The following is a 15,569-nucleotide window of genomic DNA, read 5'->3' as shown; positions in this document are numbered from 1 at the left end:
TGATGAGTTTCAACTTATGAAATGAACAACAAATCATTTTACACAGTATTCAAGATGGATGGGTTTTTTTTTCTCAGTGTGAAACTATTACAATACAATACCATTTTCAGAAAAGGGTTTCACTTACAGAGCATTCCAATGAAATGATGCCGATCAGGCTACACAAGCACGCTACAGATTTTGAAGTTCATGTCAAATGACGGCCAAATCTCCCGCTGAGTGCGTCGTCTCAAAGCAGCACGCAGGACTTCTTATCTTTGAACGGGTTGGAAGAGGCAGCGATGCCGGTGAGGAGAGGATCGCTGCGCTTGTGCTCCTGGCAATACTGGACCAGGTCTCCTGCTGTGAGGGAGATCTAGGACGGAGGTAGACAGACACCGATGCTTAAATGGCAACTTGTATCTGCCAAAAACAAGCGGACGTACCTTAATCCTCTCCATGCTTGCCTCCAGCCGAAGCTGCTCCACCACTTTTTGCACCTGAGCGAGACTGTTACTGCAACTCATTTTCCTCAGGATGACTTGCTGAATCGACGTGATGTCCTGCAGAAGAAAAAGGGATGCAAACACAGCCAAGTGTACTGCTTGAGAGGACTGTAGCCTGAAAAGCTTATCTTTTGGACCTGCACTACAATGTGATTCCCTGTTGGGTGGGGGTTGAGAGGCCCTTTGAAGGTTACTTGAAAGGGCAGCCTGCAAAGGTCACAAAGATCCCTTTTTTTTTTTTAAGATTAAACATTGATATGCCTTTAATAAAATACATTTTTCCAAGGTATACTCCAACAATGTGAATGTCAATCGCTGTCCATCTTACAATTACTAATAGAATTTTATTTTGGGCGCAGAGGCAGTCAATAAAAATCGTATAAGGAGCTCCATACAATGCACTGGTTCAGGGAGTTGAGTACCAACACATACGCTTGAGGGCGCTAAAGAGCTAGATGACTGTTTGACAAACACAATTTTCAACGAAGAAGCCGACTATATTTGTCCTTCTCCGCATACCGTAGTGGCGTCATTGCTCCCTTCCATGTACATGCGGTGTTTTTTAAATGTTACATTTGCAACAAAAGCGGAATAGTTACACATTTGTGAAAGCCCTTTGCTTTACAGGAACGGTATTTTCAAGCGCCCTTACAAGGTTTGTAAATTGTTTGCGCCTTTTTCCATTCATATCCGCCTTATAGCCGTAGTTTGGGGCATAGCTTTATCGCTAGCTTGTGTTAGCTTAACCGTAGACAACATCCAGTTGTAGTTGTCATGCTGCTAACTGTTTGACTTTTCACCATTAGACATGGCAGAAAAGGCCCCTTCTGTTGCTCTCGAGGCTGTGCTTAAAGCCAGCAGCGACCTCCCCGAGGATTTACCGAAGATCAAAGGCTATGATTTTAACCAGGGGGTGGATCTCCAGGCAGTGCTCAGGTCCTACCTAACCACAGGCTTTCAGGCTAGTAGCCTGGGCTTGGCCATCCAAGAAATCAACCAGATGGTGAGAGCTTGCACATTTTCGAGGATCATTACTCATTTACCTCTAAGAGATGTTTGTAATAGTTGGAGAAGATCTCTGAGATATTTCTGTATTTCCTCCTAGATTGAAAAACGCGTGGAGACCTCCGTTGAAGCCGATAATGAGTCCGGTGATACGGCATCCCGCCCGTGCTGCACCATTTTCCTGGGATACACTTCAAACCTCATCAGCTCTGGAGTCAGGGAGAGCATCCGATACTTGGTAGAACACAAAATGGTGCGTTTGCTGTCACAAACTGCTTCTGTTGACTTGCAGACAAACATTAAAAGTGACTCGTGTTTTGTTGACCCTTGTGTAGGTTGATGTGGTTGTGACCACAGCAGGAGGCATAGAGGAGGACTTCATCAAGTGTCTGGCTAACACATACCTCGGAGACTTCAGCTTACCTGGCAAGGAGCTTCGTCTGAGAGGAATCAACAGGTTGGTTAGGGAATTAGTATTCAGTCAATTGCGTCTGCCAGTATAGACAGCCCCCCCTCCTCACTCTACCATCTGTGCTTCAAGAATCGGGAACCTTCTCGTGCCCAATGATAACTACTGCAAGTTTGAAGACTGGCTCATACCCATCCTGGACCAGATGTTGCTGGAACAGAATACAGAGGCAAGTTGAATAGGGCCACCTAACTAACTAGCGCTATACGACTTACTCATTTCAATTTCAAACTTAGGGTACCCGCTGGACTCCTTCCAAAATGATCCACCGGCTTGGCAAGGAGATCAATAATACTGACTCTGTCTACTACTGGGCGTATAAGGTGAGTCCACTGACTTCAAAACAAATACACTTACAGGATAGCTAGAACAATAACAATGGCTCCACCAGATACTTGACTTGTAGGATTTTAAACGAGGATTTAAAAAAGTCAAAGAGAATTCCATTATGTTTGCATTTCCTTTGCGTGCGTACATCGTATATTGGATTTTTTTTCTTTTCCTCCAGAATAACATTCCAGTGTTCAGTCCAGCATTGACAGACGGCTCTCTTGGCGACATGCTTTACTTCCACTCGTACAAGAACCCTGGCCTCATACTGGATATTGTGGAGGGTAAAAGAGCAAAGCCGGTCGGAACCTTGGTTATGCCCTTATTTGACAATTTGCCCTTTCTAGATATACGCAGGCTGAACAGCCAGGCCGTGTATGCCAAAAAGACGGGGATGATCATTCTGGGAGGCGGGCTGGTCAAGCATCATATAGCCAATGCCAACCTCATGGTTGGTCTCTCAGCAAACCGTTACCGCACATGATTACAAGCTTTCTAATTTGTTTTCTTTCACATCAACAGAGAAACGGTGCCGATTACTGTGTGTACGTCAACACGGGTCAGGAGTTTGACGGGTCCGACTCTGGTGCCAGACCAGATGAGGCCGTGTCCTGGGGCAAGATCAGAACTGATGCCAAACCTGTCAAGGTGTTTATTCCTACAATAGCATGTTAGTTAGTGTTTGTTTGAAATAACCATCGACCCGTGCAGCACAGCTGTCAAGGCCATTCCCGATCAAGCTAACTAATAAATGCCACTCAGTTGGGATGAGTATTATTTGGTCCTCAAGGTGGCAGTATTGGCTCATTGTCGGCTCCACTAAGAATGTTTTTTTTAAATTTTTGCTTTATTTGTTTCTAGGTGTATGCCGATGCCTCTTTAGTCTTCCCTCTGATTGTGGCCGAGACCTTCGCTCTCCATGCCGACAAGCTGACTGCAGGCAAGAAAACTGAATGAAGGCTGAGAAGCACTTTACTGTCTCATTACAGTTAAACACTTTTTCCGAGGGTGGGGTGGGGGGGACTTAGGGTTCATGCTGGGTAACTTTTTCAAGCACCGCAGCATTCCTGTACAATCAGTGCTGCCATGTGGAAATGAGACCGCACGGTCTTTCTTAGGTTTCACGAACAATATTGACTTGTTAGGGCAAGTTATATTACTCTTATTTAGACGGCTGGAATAACAGTCGCACGTTGCAGCATGAACCAAAGAAACCGTCAGTTGGGTGTCAGCAGACGCTAGGGAATGAATACCAATGCGCCCATCGGGCCAAAACTACTGTTATTTATTTCACTTTCCAATTTCATTATTCAACTGAGCAATGAACTGCGTGGATGCTTTTCCAAATTACGTAAACTATCACCATAATGCGAAATTGCAAAGCACACAAATGATTAAGCAATTGCTTTTATATCATTGTAAGGAAAAGTATTATTTTTAAATTTTAACATCGGGAGGAAGGTATACAATAATATTGTGTGCATGTGTATATATACGTGTGTGTGCATATATATATATGTATGTATATATATATATATATATATATATATATATATATATATATATATATATATATATATATATATATGTGTGTGTGTGTATATATATATATATATATATATATATATATATATATATATATATATATATGCACATTTGTTCAAAAACTGTTAATTTGTATTCATTTTGCTGCTTAAAAGAATCTGTAAGCGCGCATGACATAATTTGGAGCTTTCTCTTTTAAATAAAAGGAAGTGAGCGCTGTCTTCTGACTTGTTTGGCGGGATTTCCCAACTGACAGAAGCGCCACGCCACGCCACGCCGTTGTTGATGTTGGAATTTGTACTTGTTCAGACACAATACATAGCATAGCATAGCTCCTAAGATCCGCTCAGTGCTGAAACAGCCCCATAATCAAGTCCAGCCATTTCCCAATGTGATAAATCAGTCTGATGTTGTGGCAATAATATTTCCTGTGCCTAATTACGCTTCCCATATCCTCAAATTGTTTTTGTAACCCATCTATAGTTTCTCTATGTTATAGCTAAAAAAATGGCTTTTATCGTAGGTTAACTAAAACCTAATTGTGGTTCAAAGTTGCTGGCCAATATTGCCCTTCTTTTGCTTTTGGCAATGAGCAATGGAATAGGAAGTGGGCCACAGTCAAGTTTCCCAAAAAAGCCTAAAGCGCTCCACGCGCACATGCACAAAAAATTGGGTGTTCCTTTCCCACTCCAACATCTTTTCCATTCAGGTCATTTATGTATCAAGTGACCCTTTTTTCCGCCAAACGCAGCGCAGCGCAATCATCAAACGTTCAAGTCCGCCAAGTCGTCACTTCAATAAGTGTCTTTGATTTTTTTTTATTTTTTTAAATTTTATTTAATGATGCCATCACATAGCGACGGTAACCATAGAACCCAAAACGAGAGAGTCTATTAGTCTGTGGTTAAGTTTAAATTCAAACACTTGAGCGTACTAATATTAAAGGTTTTATGAGCCTGGAACAAATTGAATCATATAACATGATTTCCTACTTTCAAAATTGGAAGTCAAGCAGCGTGACAGAACAGCTTGTTGTGACTCGACTTTGGTTCCACTCTAATGTGTCATGGAAGGACTACAGAGAAGGCTGAGAGGTCAGCTATGGGCCCTTGTGTGCATGTTAAATTCTTCTTCGACTTGGTCGGAACATCAGCCCCCTCGGTGGTATTTAGTGGTTTTAAGTTGACGTTGGGATTGGATACGATTCAGGTGAAGGGGGCCCTCAATGGCGCTAAGACTGGATTTCAGTGCGAGCGCTGAGCTGGAGTCACGCTATGATAATGTTGTGTGGCGTCTGCATAGAGCAGACAGAAACTTGGGAACAATCAGCGCTGCTGTGTATGTGACATACACTAACGCTGCAGTCAGAATTTTGTCTTTTCCCATCCAAAATGGTTGTCAGCGGGGAGAAAGAGTAGCAACTCTGTCATTTGTAGATTAGGATGAATGACTGTACCTTGAAGTCTTATCTGGGCTGTGTTTACCAGTTATTACCGCGGCAACGAGTACTTTGTAAACTCATTGGCCAAGTGAGTAAGTGCAAGGGTGTGTGCGTGTATCAAGGGAGGGGCTGGCACAAAGGTAAACTTTCAAATATGAAAAGGGAATCCAAGAAAAAAACGTCTGGCACATGCTGAGAAACAGGAAGTTTATTTTTTTACTCTCATAATGGCCCATGTGACACTGTTGCTATAGCAAGGCAGCAAGGACAAACAGCTCGATAATTGACATCGGAATAATAGTTTTTTTAAAACACGATGTAATAGATTTTCATTTTATTTCACACATCCACCAAATAGTAAAATAAAGTATTGTAAAATGTACAACTCTGGCTATGTATTTTGAAATGTAACACTGCACTAATCATTTCCTGATTTGAATATAGACAATGTTGTTTGGATGTGCTCTGTTGTCATGCCATGATTTATTGCGCAATAACAGTCTCAATCATCGAGCTGTGTTTCCGTGGTTGTCGTGGCAACCCCCACCTTCGCAGATGCTTTGTCACGGTATTTTTGTGAAACTATATTACACTTCACACCTGTAGAGGGAGTCTACTGGCAAAAAAAAAAAAAAAAAAATCAATTCCACTGTCTTACACATTTCATTTTTCCATAGCTTATTAAGAAAACTCAATTGTAAGACCATCCATGTAAATACTGCAAAATGTTCATACTGTAGAGAAATGTATGATGTTGTTGTAAGTATTGCTTTACTGAGAGTGAGCCAAACATTTAAGCTATTTTTAAAATCTGCTATTCCATAGACTACAGTGCCGTGACTATGTGTGTGTGCGTGTGTGTGTTCAAGCCAAATACACAAGAAATTTTTATTAGTGGTTGACGTCTCATTCCGGTCCAATCGGGTTGGTGCAGCGAGAAACTGAAGTCATTACAAATCACGTATTGTCCAAAAAAGATTTATTCCAACGTGCAAATGACCTCATTCACTGTAATCAAGCAGACATGAATAATACAAAAGTCCTAGTTTAAAGTGTCACTTCAAATGAACATATTGGTATATGTATCTGAGTTGTAAGGGAGAAATGAGAGTGCAGGCCCCTGTTCCTGCTGAACTGAGCCAGCCGACGTCACACACTGATTATCAGCACAGCAGGCACAGGGGACTGGTCCAATAGGGTGTTTAGACGAACACTATTTATTTTCACATCAAACTAATTGATTCATGCAAAATATATATATATTTTTTTACATGTGTGCTTTCAAGAGTGGTGACCTTTTGCTTTTTCAACAGATTAACGGTTATTAGCAGACGGCATTATACCAGCTCCCATAAAGCTAGGTGCAGCGCATCATCCCCACATTGTCATAACACAAGGGTGAGTCAGCCGCCGTACACACGCAACTCTCAAACAAACGGCCACGAGATGTTTCGAGTGAGCAAAAGGAAGTTGTTTCAAAAGCTAGCTCAGCCTTTGACAGCAGCATGCAACCAGTCGTGCAAATAATGTAGAAAGAATTACTTCAGATAAATCTGAGGGATATCTTTTTCAACATCAATACTGTGTTTTGCAATGATTGAAAATAGTTACACATGGTAGAGAAACCCTATAAAAATGATGTTCTTCTAATGGTCTTGTGAACGCTCAGAAAAATGTAGTGTCCATGTCAGATATGTTCCTTTAACTGCTCTGGGGTGGCATGTGAATGGGCTGGGGGGAGACAATTATTGATGTAAAGACCAATTTGTAGCATTGGAGTCATTTTGGTCAAGAATAATAATATGCAATAGTAACCCGTGACCTCCGACCCCTTGTAGTCCGCAGCCCTGTGGCGACAGAACTTAACCACTGTGAACATGGTAGATTCTGTTCACATGTGCGCTAAGTCCTGTCGCCGCACGGCCAGAACAAAGGTGTGTGTGTGTGTGTTGTGTGTTGTGTGTGTGTGCGCGCCCGTGGCGTTCCTCATGCCAGCCATTGGAAATCCCTGGCAATGTGATTCAGTCTTTAGTCTCCAAAATCACTCTGCCGGGAATTCCCCTGGTCAACAGAGACGGCTTGCGACGGGAAGTAGCGTCGTCATTGTCGTGGCGGTCGCATCTACAACACAACACAACAGTCACCATTACCTTGTAGCGCTCGCCTCTGCGTCCTTGTGTGCGTGCGCGTGCGCGCGTGTGTGTGTGTGTGTTTGTCGTCCACTCCCAGACTTCCCGTGTCCTCTTATAAAAATAGCTTTTCAATGACAGAATGGAGAATTTGCTTCGAAGGAAGCGGCCAGTCAAGTGGCACACCCTCTAATAGACGTCGCCTTTGCTCTTTCATCCGACGGCGGAGCTTGCGCTTTAAGAAATCGTCTGAAACGCGCCGGTCGGTCGTGCTATTTCTTTTTTCGGTTACTGTAAGCGAAACAAAAAAACAAGGTCATCCCTGAAGTCTGCATTGTGCTAGCCCGCCCGCCGCCCTGCGTTGGATAAGAGCTGCTTTTTCAAGCGGCGTGCGTGTACAAGCGATGAGTCAGCAGGACACTTTGGGGAAAGTCCAACTAAATGAAAGGCTGTCTGCGGGGACGCTCTTATCTGCGGAAAAGTGGAGGCAGAACATGGCCCCAAAATAGTTTCATTTTGATTGATCATGCGCTTAAAAAAGATCAACTTTGGTGTGGATTCCGAAAAACCTTACGTAAGAAGCAGCCGCTAATTATGCTGCGTTTACAATGTCTACAAAAAGTGCAGTAACAACACGCTGGATCCACTTGGGAACTCGGATGCAACACTTTATGGAAAACATTTGCAGCGGAATCTTTATTTTTGTATTTGATGACATAAAGCGTCCTCATGAGCGGCTTGAAAATAAACTCGGGGTCATTTGAGGTCCGACGCCCATCAAAGGCATCGTCCGGCCGACTCCTCCCAAACGCTCGCTCGCTCACTCACTCCATCCTCTCATCTGGTGCCATTTTCTTTGCCTTGTCATTTTTCCAGTGGCTTTTCCCAGCTTCGAACCCGCAGCTGTTCTTGCCTATGGGCTCATTCGTTCCCTTCCTTTCCTTCCTTTCCGTTCCTCTCCTTCCCTTCCCTTCCCTTCCTGATGACGCACATTGTCCAACAGCTCACCTCAAAACGCTCGAGCCCGTCCCGTTTCTTTGGCGCGTGCGTGCGCTCCTCTCTACCGGGACGTTTCTTCTGGTTAGATGTAATCATAAGGTTCAACGTTGTGCATCCCCAGGCGTAGAAGAGGGAAAATGAGTCTCACGGAGGGAAGATGGCCAGGAAATGTACCTCAGTGGAAAATTGACATGAAGGGCAACTAGGGCAGTGGAAAAAAACCGTTTTTTCAATTCGACGACTGCTTTCCTTTTTCCTGCTTTGTGGCACAATGGAGCTTTTAAGCCGATTGTAGTCAAATGAGCGGAGTGCCTCAGGATTCGCCATTAGGCCCCCTTTTTTTGTTTTGAACAAATAAAAGCTGCTATAACTGATCTTGCTGCTGAAAGTGGAATATTGGAATATTCCCTAGTTCATACCTAGTGGCGGCAAAAGATCCTAAAAAGAGTCAATCGGAGTATCGTACCGTCTTTGGTAGGATATTGGCACACGCGGCCGTTGTCAGCGACTCGCTCCCCTCTTCGGGGTTGACTTTGCCGTTTGCACAAGGGCACACGGTTAAGTGGAAAAGCCTCTGTTGAGACAGCTGGCTCCCAAGCCCTTGTTGTTTCAACACCTATCTTCTCCCAATGCACGCGCATCCAAGAGAGAGGCCCCGCGCCGCCGGTCATCCGGCCGGCCCGCACGCCATACTATCGATAAACAAACACGCTTATGTCAGCGGCGCCCCTGGGCAAACATGGCATGCGCGTTAGCTCGCCGGCTCCCGACTTGGCCTCATAAAGCCTAGAATAGCAGCAATACGCACACGCTGACGTGACATCATTCGCACCTCCGGGCCGGCAACAGCTTGACGCAGCTTTCATCATATCACATGCTAATATTGACAATGCTAATGGAACAAGATTGCAAAGTTGAACTTAGCAGTAGAAAGGCTCATCGGAGCTTTTCTTCACCAAGGAGTGTATTTTTGAGGCCACCCACGCACACACCTTGGTGGCGCGCCACACCCTGGAGCCGGCTTAGCAGCACACACTGTGTGTCTGGGTATGCGCGCGTATTCATTTCATGTTGCGTGCGAGGGTGTAATTATTACCGAGACGGTGACATTCAAAGGCTGACTCCGGGTTCCACGCCGCACTTGGCAGGGAATCAGCGGGATGGGCCGCTCGGGGTGACATTCAGCTATGGCGATTCCACATGAAGATTTTGCCAAATCTCCCGGGCACCACGAGCGGGCCCTGCCCCAAACTCGCGGTTCTGCCGCGTGTAACTTTATCCTGGGCCCGATCCTTTGCCAGTTACCGCCACCGGGCTTGTAGTTAGTCCACAGCCGCCCGGCTGCCATCAACCACACGTGCGCGCGCTCGCTCGCTCGCACGCATGCGCTCGCTCGCTCTCACGCACGCTTTTATTCCACTACGCCATCCCTTTCCCTCTCCTGCTGCCATCTCTGCATTCCCTCCTCGTAGGAATTGTACCTTCCTAGCGTTCATCTAAATGTTTCCCTGATGGGATACATGGGCCATTGTTGCTCTCATAAGCTCCAATTTGGTGTGGAGCGGTGCCTCCAGAAAGCATCCAAAAAAGTCATGTCCTTTCATGGACTTTTGAGATCCTACGAGGCCTGGGAACAACGAGAGGAATGTTTGAGCCGCTCCAGCCGCATCCCGACAGCGACTTTGAGCCGTGCCGCCGGGACGATGACGCGCGTCCGACGGTTGCGCAGGAAGGCGGACAAACAGGTTGAGGAGAGCCAATGATGTCATTGGCAAGGGTGGAGCTCAAACTGGCAGACAGACGTGGAAGCCTCCCGTTCAAAGTAACGATTGATGTCTGACCTTTGTCATGTAGACGCTTCAAAGTCGGAGCGTAGGAGAGAGAGCAAAGCGGCGCACTTGAATGAGGACTGAAATGCCCCTATCAACAGGTTGCAGCCTTTGCAAAAATGACGCCAGCCTACCTCCCTCGCTCGCTCGCTCAGCGAGGAGGGCGCACAGTTCAACACGCAACAGGAAGTCAAGTGTACACACTTGCAGGCTTGTAAAAGAGCTGCGGGCGGCCGGCCGGCTCCTCGGAACAATGCTGCACCTACCTGAGAGAACATTGTTACTCCTGTCTTTGCTCTCCCGTTGCTCTCCGGTGGTGTGGCGATGTCAGCCTCTCTCTCTCTCTCTCTCGCTCTCTCTTTTGCTCGCCCCCCCCCCCCCAGCGTCCAGTCCCTCTCTCTTTTTCCTTGAGCAGCGCAGACAGCAGTGTGTGTGAACGCAAGTGCGTCTGGGAGCCAGACGGGGTGAGAGTAAGCGAGTGGGCGGGTCTGGGTCCAGTCCAGGGGATTCCTTTATGACGATGTCAGACGAGAAGGGACCTCCCCTTCCGTGTGTCTCGCAGTACCCCCCCCCCCGCTTTCCTCCCCCACAGGAAAGGGGGCAGGGAGCTAATTGGCCACACAGCCGCTAATAAATGAGACAGGCAGGAAATGTGCACAAGTTCAACAGACAAACATGATGAGATGCTTGGAGTCCATATAGACTTCAAGAGTTGTGAAAAGTTCCATTTCACGATCAATGTCTCATTTTTGGACAGGGCTTTAGAGTGAGTCTGTGTATTGATTTCACCGGTGAGCTATTTTTAGGGCAGAGCCACGGGCGACGCGCGTGGTCTTACCTTTTACCTGCAGGCACCTCGTTGCTGATCCTTGCCCCGGACAAATGATTAAATATTTGTTCACGGGTAACACAATCAGCGCTTTGTGACGTATCGGTTAATCGACACCTGCTATGATTGCGACGTTACGCTAAACACGCACATGCGTTGAAATCTTGCGAGGGGCGCCATTAGCCACTTTACAACTTCCCCTTGGAGCCTTTGTGCGCAAGTGTGCGCGTGAGAACGACAAAGTCCTACACACACAGACAACTACGCCCCTGCAGACGTCACGCATTCCACTTCCACACACATGCACACACACTGACTTGTCTCTTAGCAACACATGCATTGAGGCCAAGTCAGATGACACATGACCGCAAAGCCCTTTCTTTTGACACAAATTCCACTTTGGTTTGCTTGATTGTATTGACGAGACGTAGCGAGCAGTTGCTATCCTTGCGCAGTAAGCACTATTGATGAGTTTGTGTATTTTCTTTTGTAGCCGGACGGCGGCGGCACGCTGCGCACACTCCACTCCACTCCACTCCCTTCTAATTTGGCCTCGCAGACAGCACACTTGACAGTTGGCGCTTTGATTAGCCGGACGACAGACAGTTCAGACTGAACAATGCCCTCCGAGCGTTATTGTCTAAATTTCCCGACCAAAACAAAGTGTTCAAATGGCCTAATTTTTCAGTTGGTATGCTTGGATACAAGTGCGTCGGCCAATCAGGTGAGCTAATAAGCTAGCTGACCATATCGGTGGTGCGCGAGCAAGCGAGTGCGTCATTGTACCGCACTATTCTTGGCCGCAATGTCTGGGGCACAAAAATAAAATAAAAATAATAACACTTCCTCTCAGTTGCTATGTGCTGTCAGCTCAAATTATGCATCAAATGTTTTATTTGAAGGGCAACCCCCAAGAGGGATGCAGCTAATAAAAGCTACGAGCTATATTACATTTGAACTTTTCACCTAATGAACATTGAATGAATCCGTTGGCATCACGAAATGTTTGTAGTCGTTCTTGATAGAACATGAAAAAAAAAAAGCGCGTGTGACTGACTGGTGCCAAGCATCTGGTGACGTGGGGTGGAGCCTTTTTTTGGACAGCGTTTGTTACTACGTCAACTATTTGCGGACCTTTTAGTGCTGGACTCGCGCACGTTTGGCTTTGACCGCCTATTTCCGTCTACATTTCAAGTGACGCACATATCCGATATGGATCACGTGTGTACGTTCATGGAACGCGGTGCAATTTGCACCAAAAAGAGTTCAAGCTTGTGAATTTTGAATGTTCCAGCCCGTCGCTGGAAACTTGAAGGTTAAAAGCTGAGACTTAGTCAGTCTGTGTATACGCTGAAATGAAATGTCCAATACGTATTGTCCACATTTGAAAGAGGCCATATTCTGACGTGTAATTCCATCGTCCCCCCCCCCCCCCCCCTCTTTCCTTTGGAATGACTCATATCCCAAATACGCCACTTGAGAGCAAACCTTTTTTTTTGTCATTTGAATCATACTGTGTAAGTCCAGCACTATGTCATATAGCAGATGCTAAAGTGAAGCTTACGGTGGGAGCTGATGAGGCGAGGCGAGGTGCGCGCCGCCCCTCCCAGTCATCGATACGGCAGCCATCTTGGCACTTATTTCAGGCTGGCTGATGAAACGCTTTGAAATATCGTAATGGAGGAATGCGTTCCTTCGTTTGAGCCGAATGACCTGCTCATATAGGAGGAAAATTTCACTCGGCTCATTTTTTTAAATGACGTGTTTATTCGGAACCCGTCCCACAAACGTCAACACTTTCCAATTTTTTGTTTTTTTAATCAGGGTTGAGCTCGTTAGCATCTCTTTAGCCTCTCATTCCTCCCCCGGCCAATAAGCTGTCAGCTAGTAGGTGGCCTTCCCTCCTCCAACTGTCAGCTCCCTCCTCATCCTCGGCTACTCCACCCTGAACATGCCCATCCGCTGCTTTTTATACGGCCAGCTCACCACAAAGCGAGCGGCAGGCAGGGTCATAAAGTGCACAAAAAAGATCTTGCACGCATTGGACGTTGCCGCCGCGCCAGCCGCGCCAGCCGCGCCAGCCACGCCAGCCGTCTCCAAGGCGCTGACTGACTTGACTCACTTGACTTTGATTGCTGTCCTTATTCTTTCTCTCTGTCTCGTGGGTGCGCGCGCTCTGCTCTCTCTGGTATTTATGTGTTGGCAGTTACCGTGGAGACAAGACATACAAACACTGTGGCGGTAGACAGGAAGTACTGTGGAACCACAATGGCGTCACTGCGGCTCTGCGCTCGCTCGCTCGCTCGCCTGGCCCGTCCCGTCCCGTCCCGGCCCGGCCCGGCCTGGCTCTCTCCCGTTTGTGTGGCCGAGCCAGCGCGCATGCTATTATCCTCAGCGAGGGAGACCGCACGGCTGTGTCGCTCTTGCTTTTTCAGCTGCCCGCCTCACTCTCCTCTTTTCTCCTCTGGTGGGTCGGCCATGTTTGCCGCGCTTTGGAAAAATGGCGTGTCTGATTTGCGGTGTCTGCTTCGTTGGCTGATTGGCCGGAAAGCGGTCGGTGCCGTTTTCAGTGTTTTGCGCAAGCGGCTGAGTCATCCGTAATAAGATTGGGAATACAGTGGCCAGGCTGTTCAAGAGAACCACTGATGTTGCAGAAAGGGAGTTAACAGGTGACCGAGCCAATGCGTCTTCCGTCGGAACGACTAGCGGCCAGCTCTCTCTTTTCTACACATCCCGACACTAAATATAGTGGTCTGGAAAAACCCCTCGAATTGATATCGCCCTCTCCCACTGGGCGTGCTAAAAATAGTCGAAGCACCTTTGCAAACTCCACCCTGAAGCCGCACGGCAACTTCTGGCTCGTCGTCGGCCGGCCTCGGGGCCTTTTCTGGCTTGTTGACTTTTGGCGCTGGAGATGAGACCACATGCTTTTGTGTGCCGCTGCCCTTTTGTCGTCTTCCACTCCCCAAACGTGTGCTACTCTGACGTTTGCAACTCCACGACCTGTAAAGTGACACTCGGCAGACAAAAGGCAACCGCGTGCACGCGCGGGCTTTTGCGAGCAGCTAACTCTGCTGAACGTCTGCAGCTAGCTCGGCTGTGATTCCAAATGGCATTGGGCACTTTGTGGTGCTCTACAACGAGGAGGAATCCTGGCCAAATTTGCAATGGATGCGCAATGACCTTCTGGAGGCAAACATTGAAAAATACCTTCGGGGAAACAAATCCAGTCTGTTCTTCTTGGCCCATCCTCTCTTTGTACTTTTTGAAATTTCCATTGTTCTGACTTTTCTTGTCGTGGGGAAACCCCACAGCACCGTCTTGGAACTATCTTTGACACTCCTAATGGTCGCAAGGGTGATCCGCTCTCATCCGTCCTTCCTTCCGTCCGTCAGTCCCCCTTCCTTCCAACTTCCCGTTTGCCTTTTTGTCTATCATCCGTTAAATCGCTCGACCACCCGTGCGGCCGGCCAGCTTGGCGGCCATCGGGGGGGTCTGGCGGGTGCCGAAACACGGAGAACAGATGAGTTCCCAGGATACACAAACCCAACTGGATTGTGTGGCGGGCGGGCGGGCGCTGAGCTCATCATCAGGGCGAGAGATGAATCAAGCCGAGCGAGGGCAAAGAATTAGGAACAGATAAACTTCACAGAGACTTTGGTCTGGCGGTGTCGGTGGCGGCGGTGGGCACATGTTTTCAAGGATGATAACGCTGGTACTTGCCGCACGCAGCAGGGTTGGATGATGAAAACGACTGCTCGCCGTGTTGTTCCAAGCAAAGGAGGATTCATGAGTGGGAAAAAGACATTTTTTTTCGATGTGAGGAAGCACATCCAGTTGAATAATAGCTACTGATAATTGACTGTGGCTGTCACGTGCAATGCGTTTTTGTTGGTCAGAAAGAGAGGAAGTCTATCTGCGGCCACATGGCGTTTCTGTTCCTCCGTTTGGGCCGGTGACATCAGTCGGCGTGACACGTGGCCGCGGGTGACTTCCTCGGCGCCGTTAATCACACTCCCCGATCTTGACGCACTTTACGGCTCCGCACCGCACCGCGTGGCGTCAGCTTCCCGGCCGGCTGCGGCGTGAGCCGTCGACGCCGTTTCCCAGCCGCTTTAATGGCGACCCCTGACCCTCGTCATTCGCACCCCCTTAAAGTTATAGCCGTGAAATTCAGCCAGCGGCCAGCGGTGCCTGCTCCTCACCTGCTGCGCGAGGGAGGACAAAGCCAGAGTTTGTTCTGAAACAAGGTGTGGCTTTGACTTGGAACAGTCACAGTAAAAACAGCCGTTGGAGGGCAGGCAGGTGAAATTGGATCTGCTTAGATAGCACAAAATGGATCATCAATATTGCGCTCTGCTTGGCTCAATTTAGTTGATTAAAAAGGAAACAATTTGTAAGATGGGAGCCGCATTTTCCTGTGCTCTGCGGGCCTTGACCCACTTAAGTAAAAATCAAGCAGATGTTCAAAAAAAGAAAAATCTTAACTACCCCTTAGTTCAGAGAAC

The 15,569-nt window shown here is 47.3% G+C and overlaps 3 protein-coding genes and 1 long non-coding RNA gene across 6 annotated transcripts in view; 2 read left to right on the top strand and 2 right to left on the bottom strand.

Moving 5' to 3' along the window:
* Positions 1–53: 53 nt before the first annotated feature.
* On the bottom strand, positions 54–647 carry LOC148384631 (guanine nucleotide-binding protein G(I)/G(S)/G(O) subunit gamma-7-like). The gene is made up of 2 exons (XM_088358798.1): positions 426–647; positions 54–355 (listed from the first exon to the last, which is right to left on the bottom strand). The coding sequence occupies exons 1-2, from the start codon at positions 504–506 to the stop codon at positions 230–232; spliced, it is 207 nt and encodes a 68-aa protein (XP_088214924.1). The 5' UTR covers positions 507–647; the 3' UTR covers positions 54–229.
* Positions 648–980: 333 nt separating this feature from the next.
* dhps (deoxyhypusine synthase) lies at positions 981–6,854 on the top strand. Of its 3 annotated transcripts, none has more exons than XM_088358789.1 (11): positions 981–1,140; positions 1,292–1,488; positions 1,591–1,743; positions 1,826–1,947; positions 2,032–2,128; positions 2,196–2,282; positions 2,468–2,573; positions 2,637–2,740; positions 2,812–2,937; positions 3,151–3,229; positions 6,589–6,854. In XM_088358789.1, exons 2-11 carry the CDS (start codon positions 1,294–1,296, stop codon positions 6,591–6,593), a joined length of 1,074 nt encoding a protein of 357 aa, XP_088214915.1. In that variant the 5' UTR covers positions 981–1,140; positions 1,292–1,293; the 3' UTR covers positions 6,594–6,854. The 3 variants fall into 3 exon arrangements, with proteins under 3 accessions (XP_088214915.1, XP_088214913.1, XP_088214914.1); XM_088358787.1 differs by lacking the exon at positions 6,589–6,854 and adding an exon at positions 4,041–6,088; XM_088358788.1 differs by lacking the exon at positions 6,589–6,854 and having other exon boundaries at positions 3,151–3,814.
* Positions 6,238–10,702, bottom strand: LOC148384629 (uncharacterized). The gene is made up of 2 exons (XR_015853553.1): positions 10,499–10,702; positions 6,238–7,396 (listed from the first exon to the last, which is right to left on the bottom strand). It is a non-coding gene; the product is annotated as an uncharacterized LOC148384629 (long non-coding RNA).
* The window catches only part of LOC148384624 (LITAF domain-containing protein-like), a 36,787-nt gene continuing 27,800 nt past the window's right edge, over positions 6,583–15,569 (top strand). The window contains exon 1 of the mRNA XM_088358796.1: positions 6,583–6,673. The gene's annotated coding sequence lies outside the window, so the exon portion shown is untranslated. The remainder of the gene's footprint in view (positions 6,674–15,569) is intronic.

The sequence above is a fragment of the Syngnathus floridae genome, chromosome 17 (assembly GCF_059516105.1).
Source record: "Syngnathus floridae isolate MCC-2025c chromosome 17, RoL_Sflo_1.0, whole genome shotgun sequence".
Lineage (NCBI taxonomy): Eukaryota > Metazoa > Chordata > Actinopteri > Syngnathiformes > Syngnathidae > Syngnathus > Syngnathus floridae.
The sequence above is the reverse complement of the archived record's forward strand: the minus strand, read 5'-3'. Positions and strand labels throughout refer to the sequence as shown.

What these genes read in the sequence shown, in the direction of transcription:
- LOC148384631 (XM_088358798.1), bottom strand. Translation starts at nt 506, where the DNA reads ATGAGTTGCAGTAACAGTCTCGCTCAGGTGCAAAAAGTGGTGGAGCAG. An exon ending in CAAGCATGGAGAGGATTAAG is followed by an intron (nt 356 to 425) that starts GTACGTCCGCTT and finishes CCTCCGTCCTAG; the next exon opens with ATCTCCCTCACAGCAGGAGA.
- dhps (XM_088358787.1), top strand. Translation starts at nt 1,294, where the DNA reads ATGGCAGAAAAGGCCCCTTCTGTTGCTCTCGAGGCTGTGCTTAAAGCC. An exon ending in TGCTGGAACAGAATACAGAG is followed by an intron (nt 2,129 to 2,195) that starts GCAAGTTGAATA and finishes TTTCAAACTTAG; the next exon opens with GGTACCCGCTGGACTCCTTC. An exon ending in TCTACTACTGGGCGTATAAG is followed by an intron (nt 2,283 to 2,467) that starts GTGAGTCCACTG and finishes CTTTTCCTCCAG; the next exon opens with AATAACATTCCAGTGTTCAG.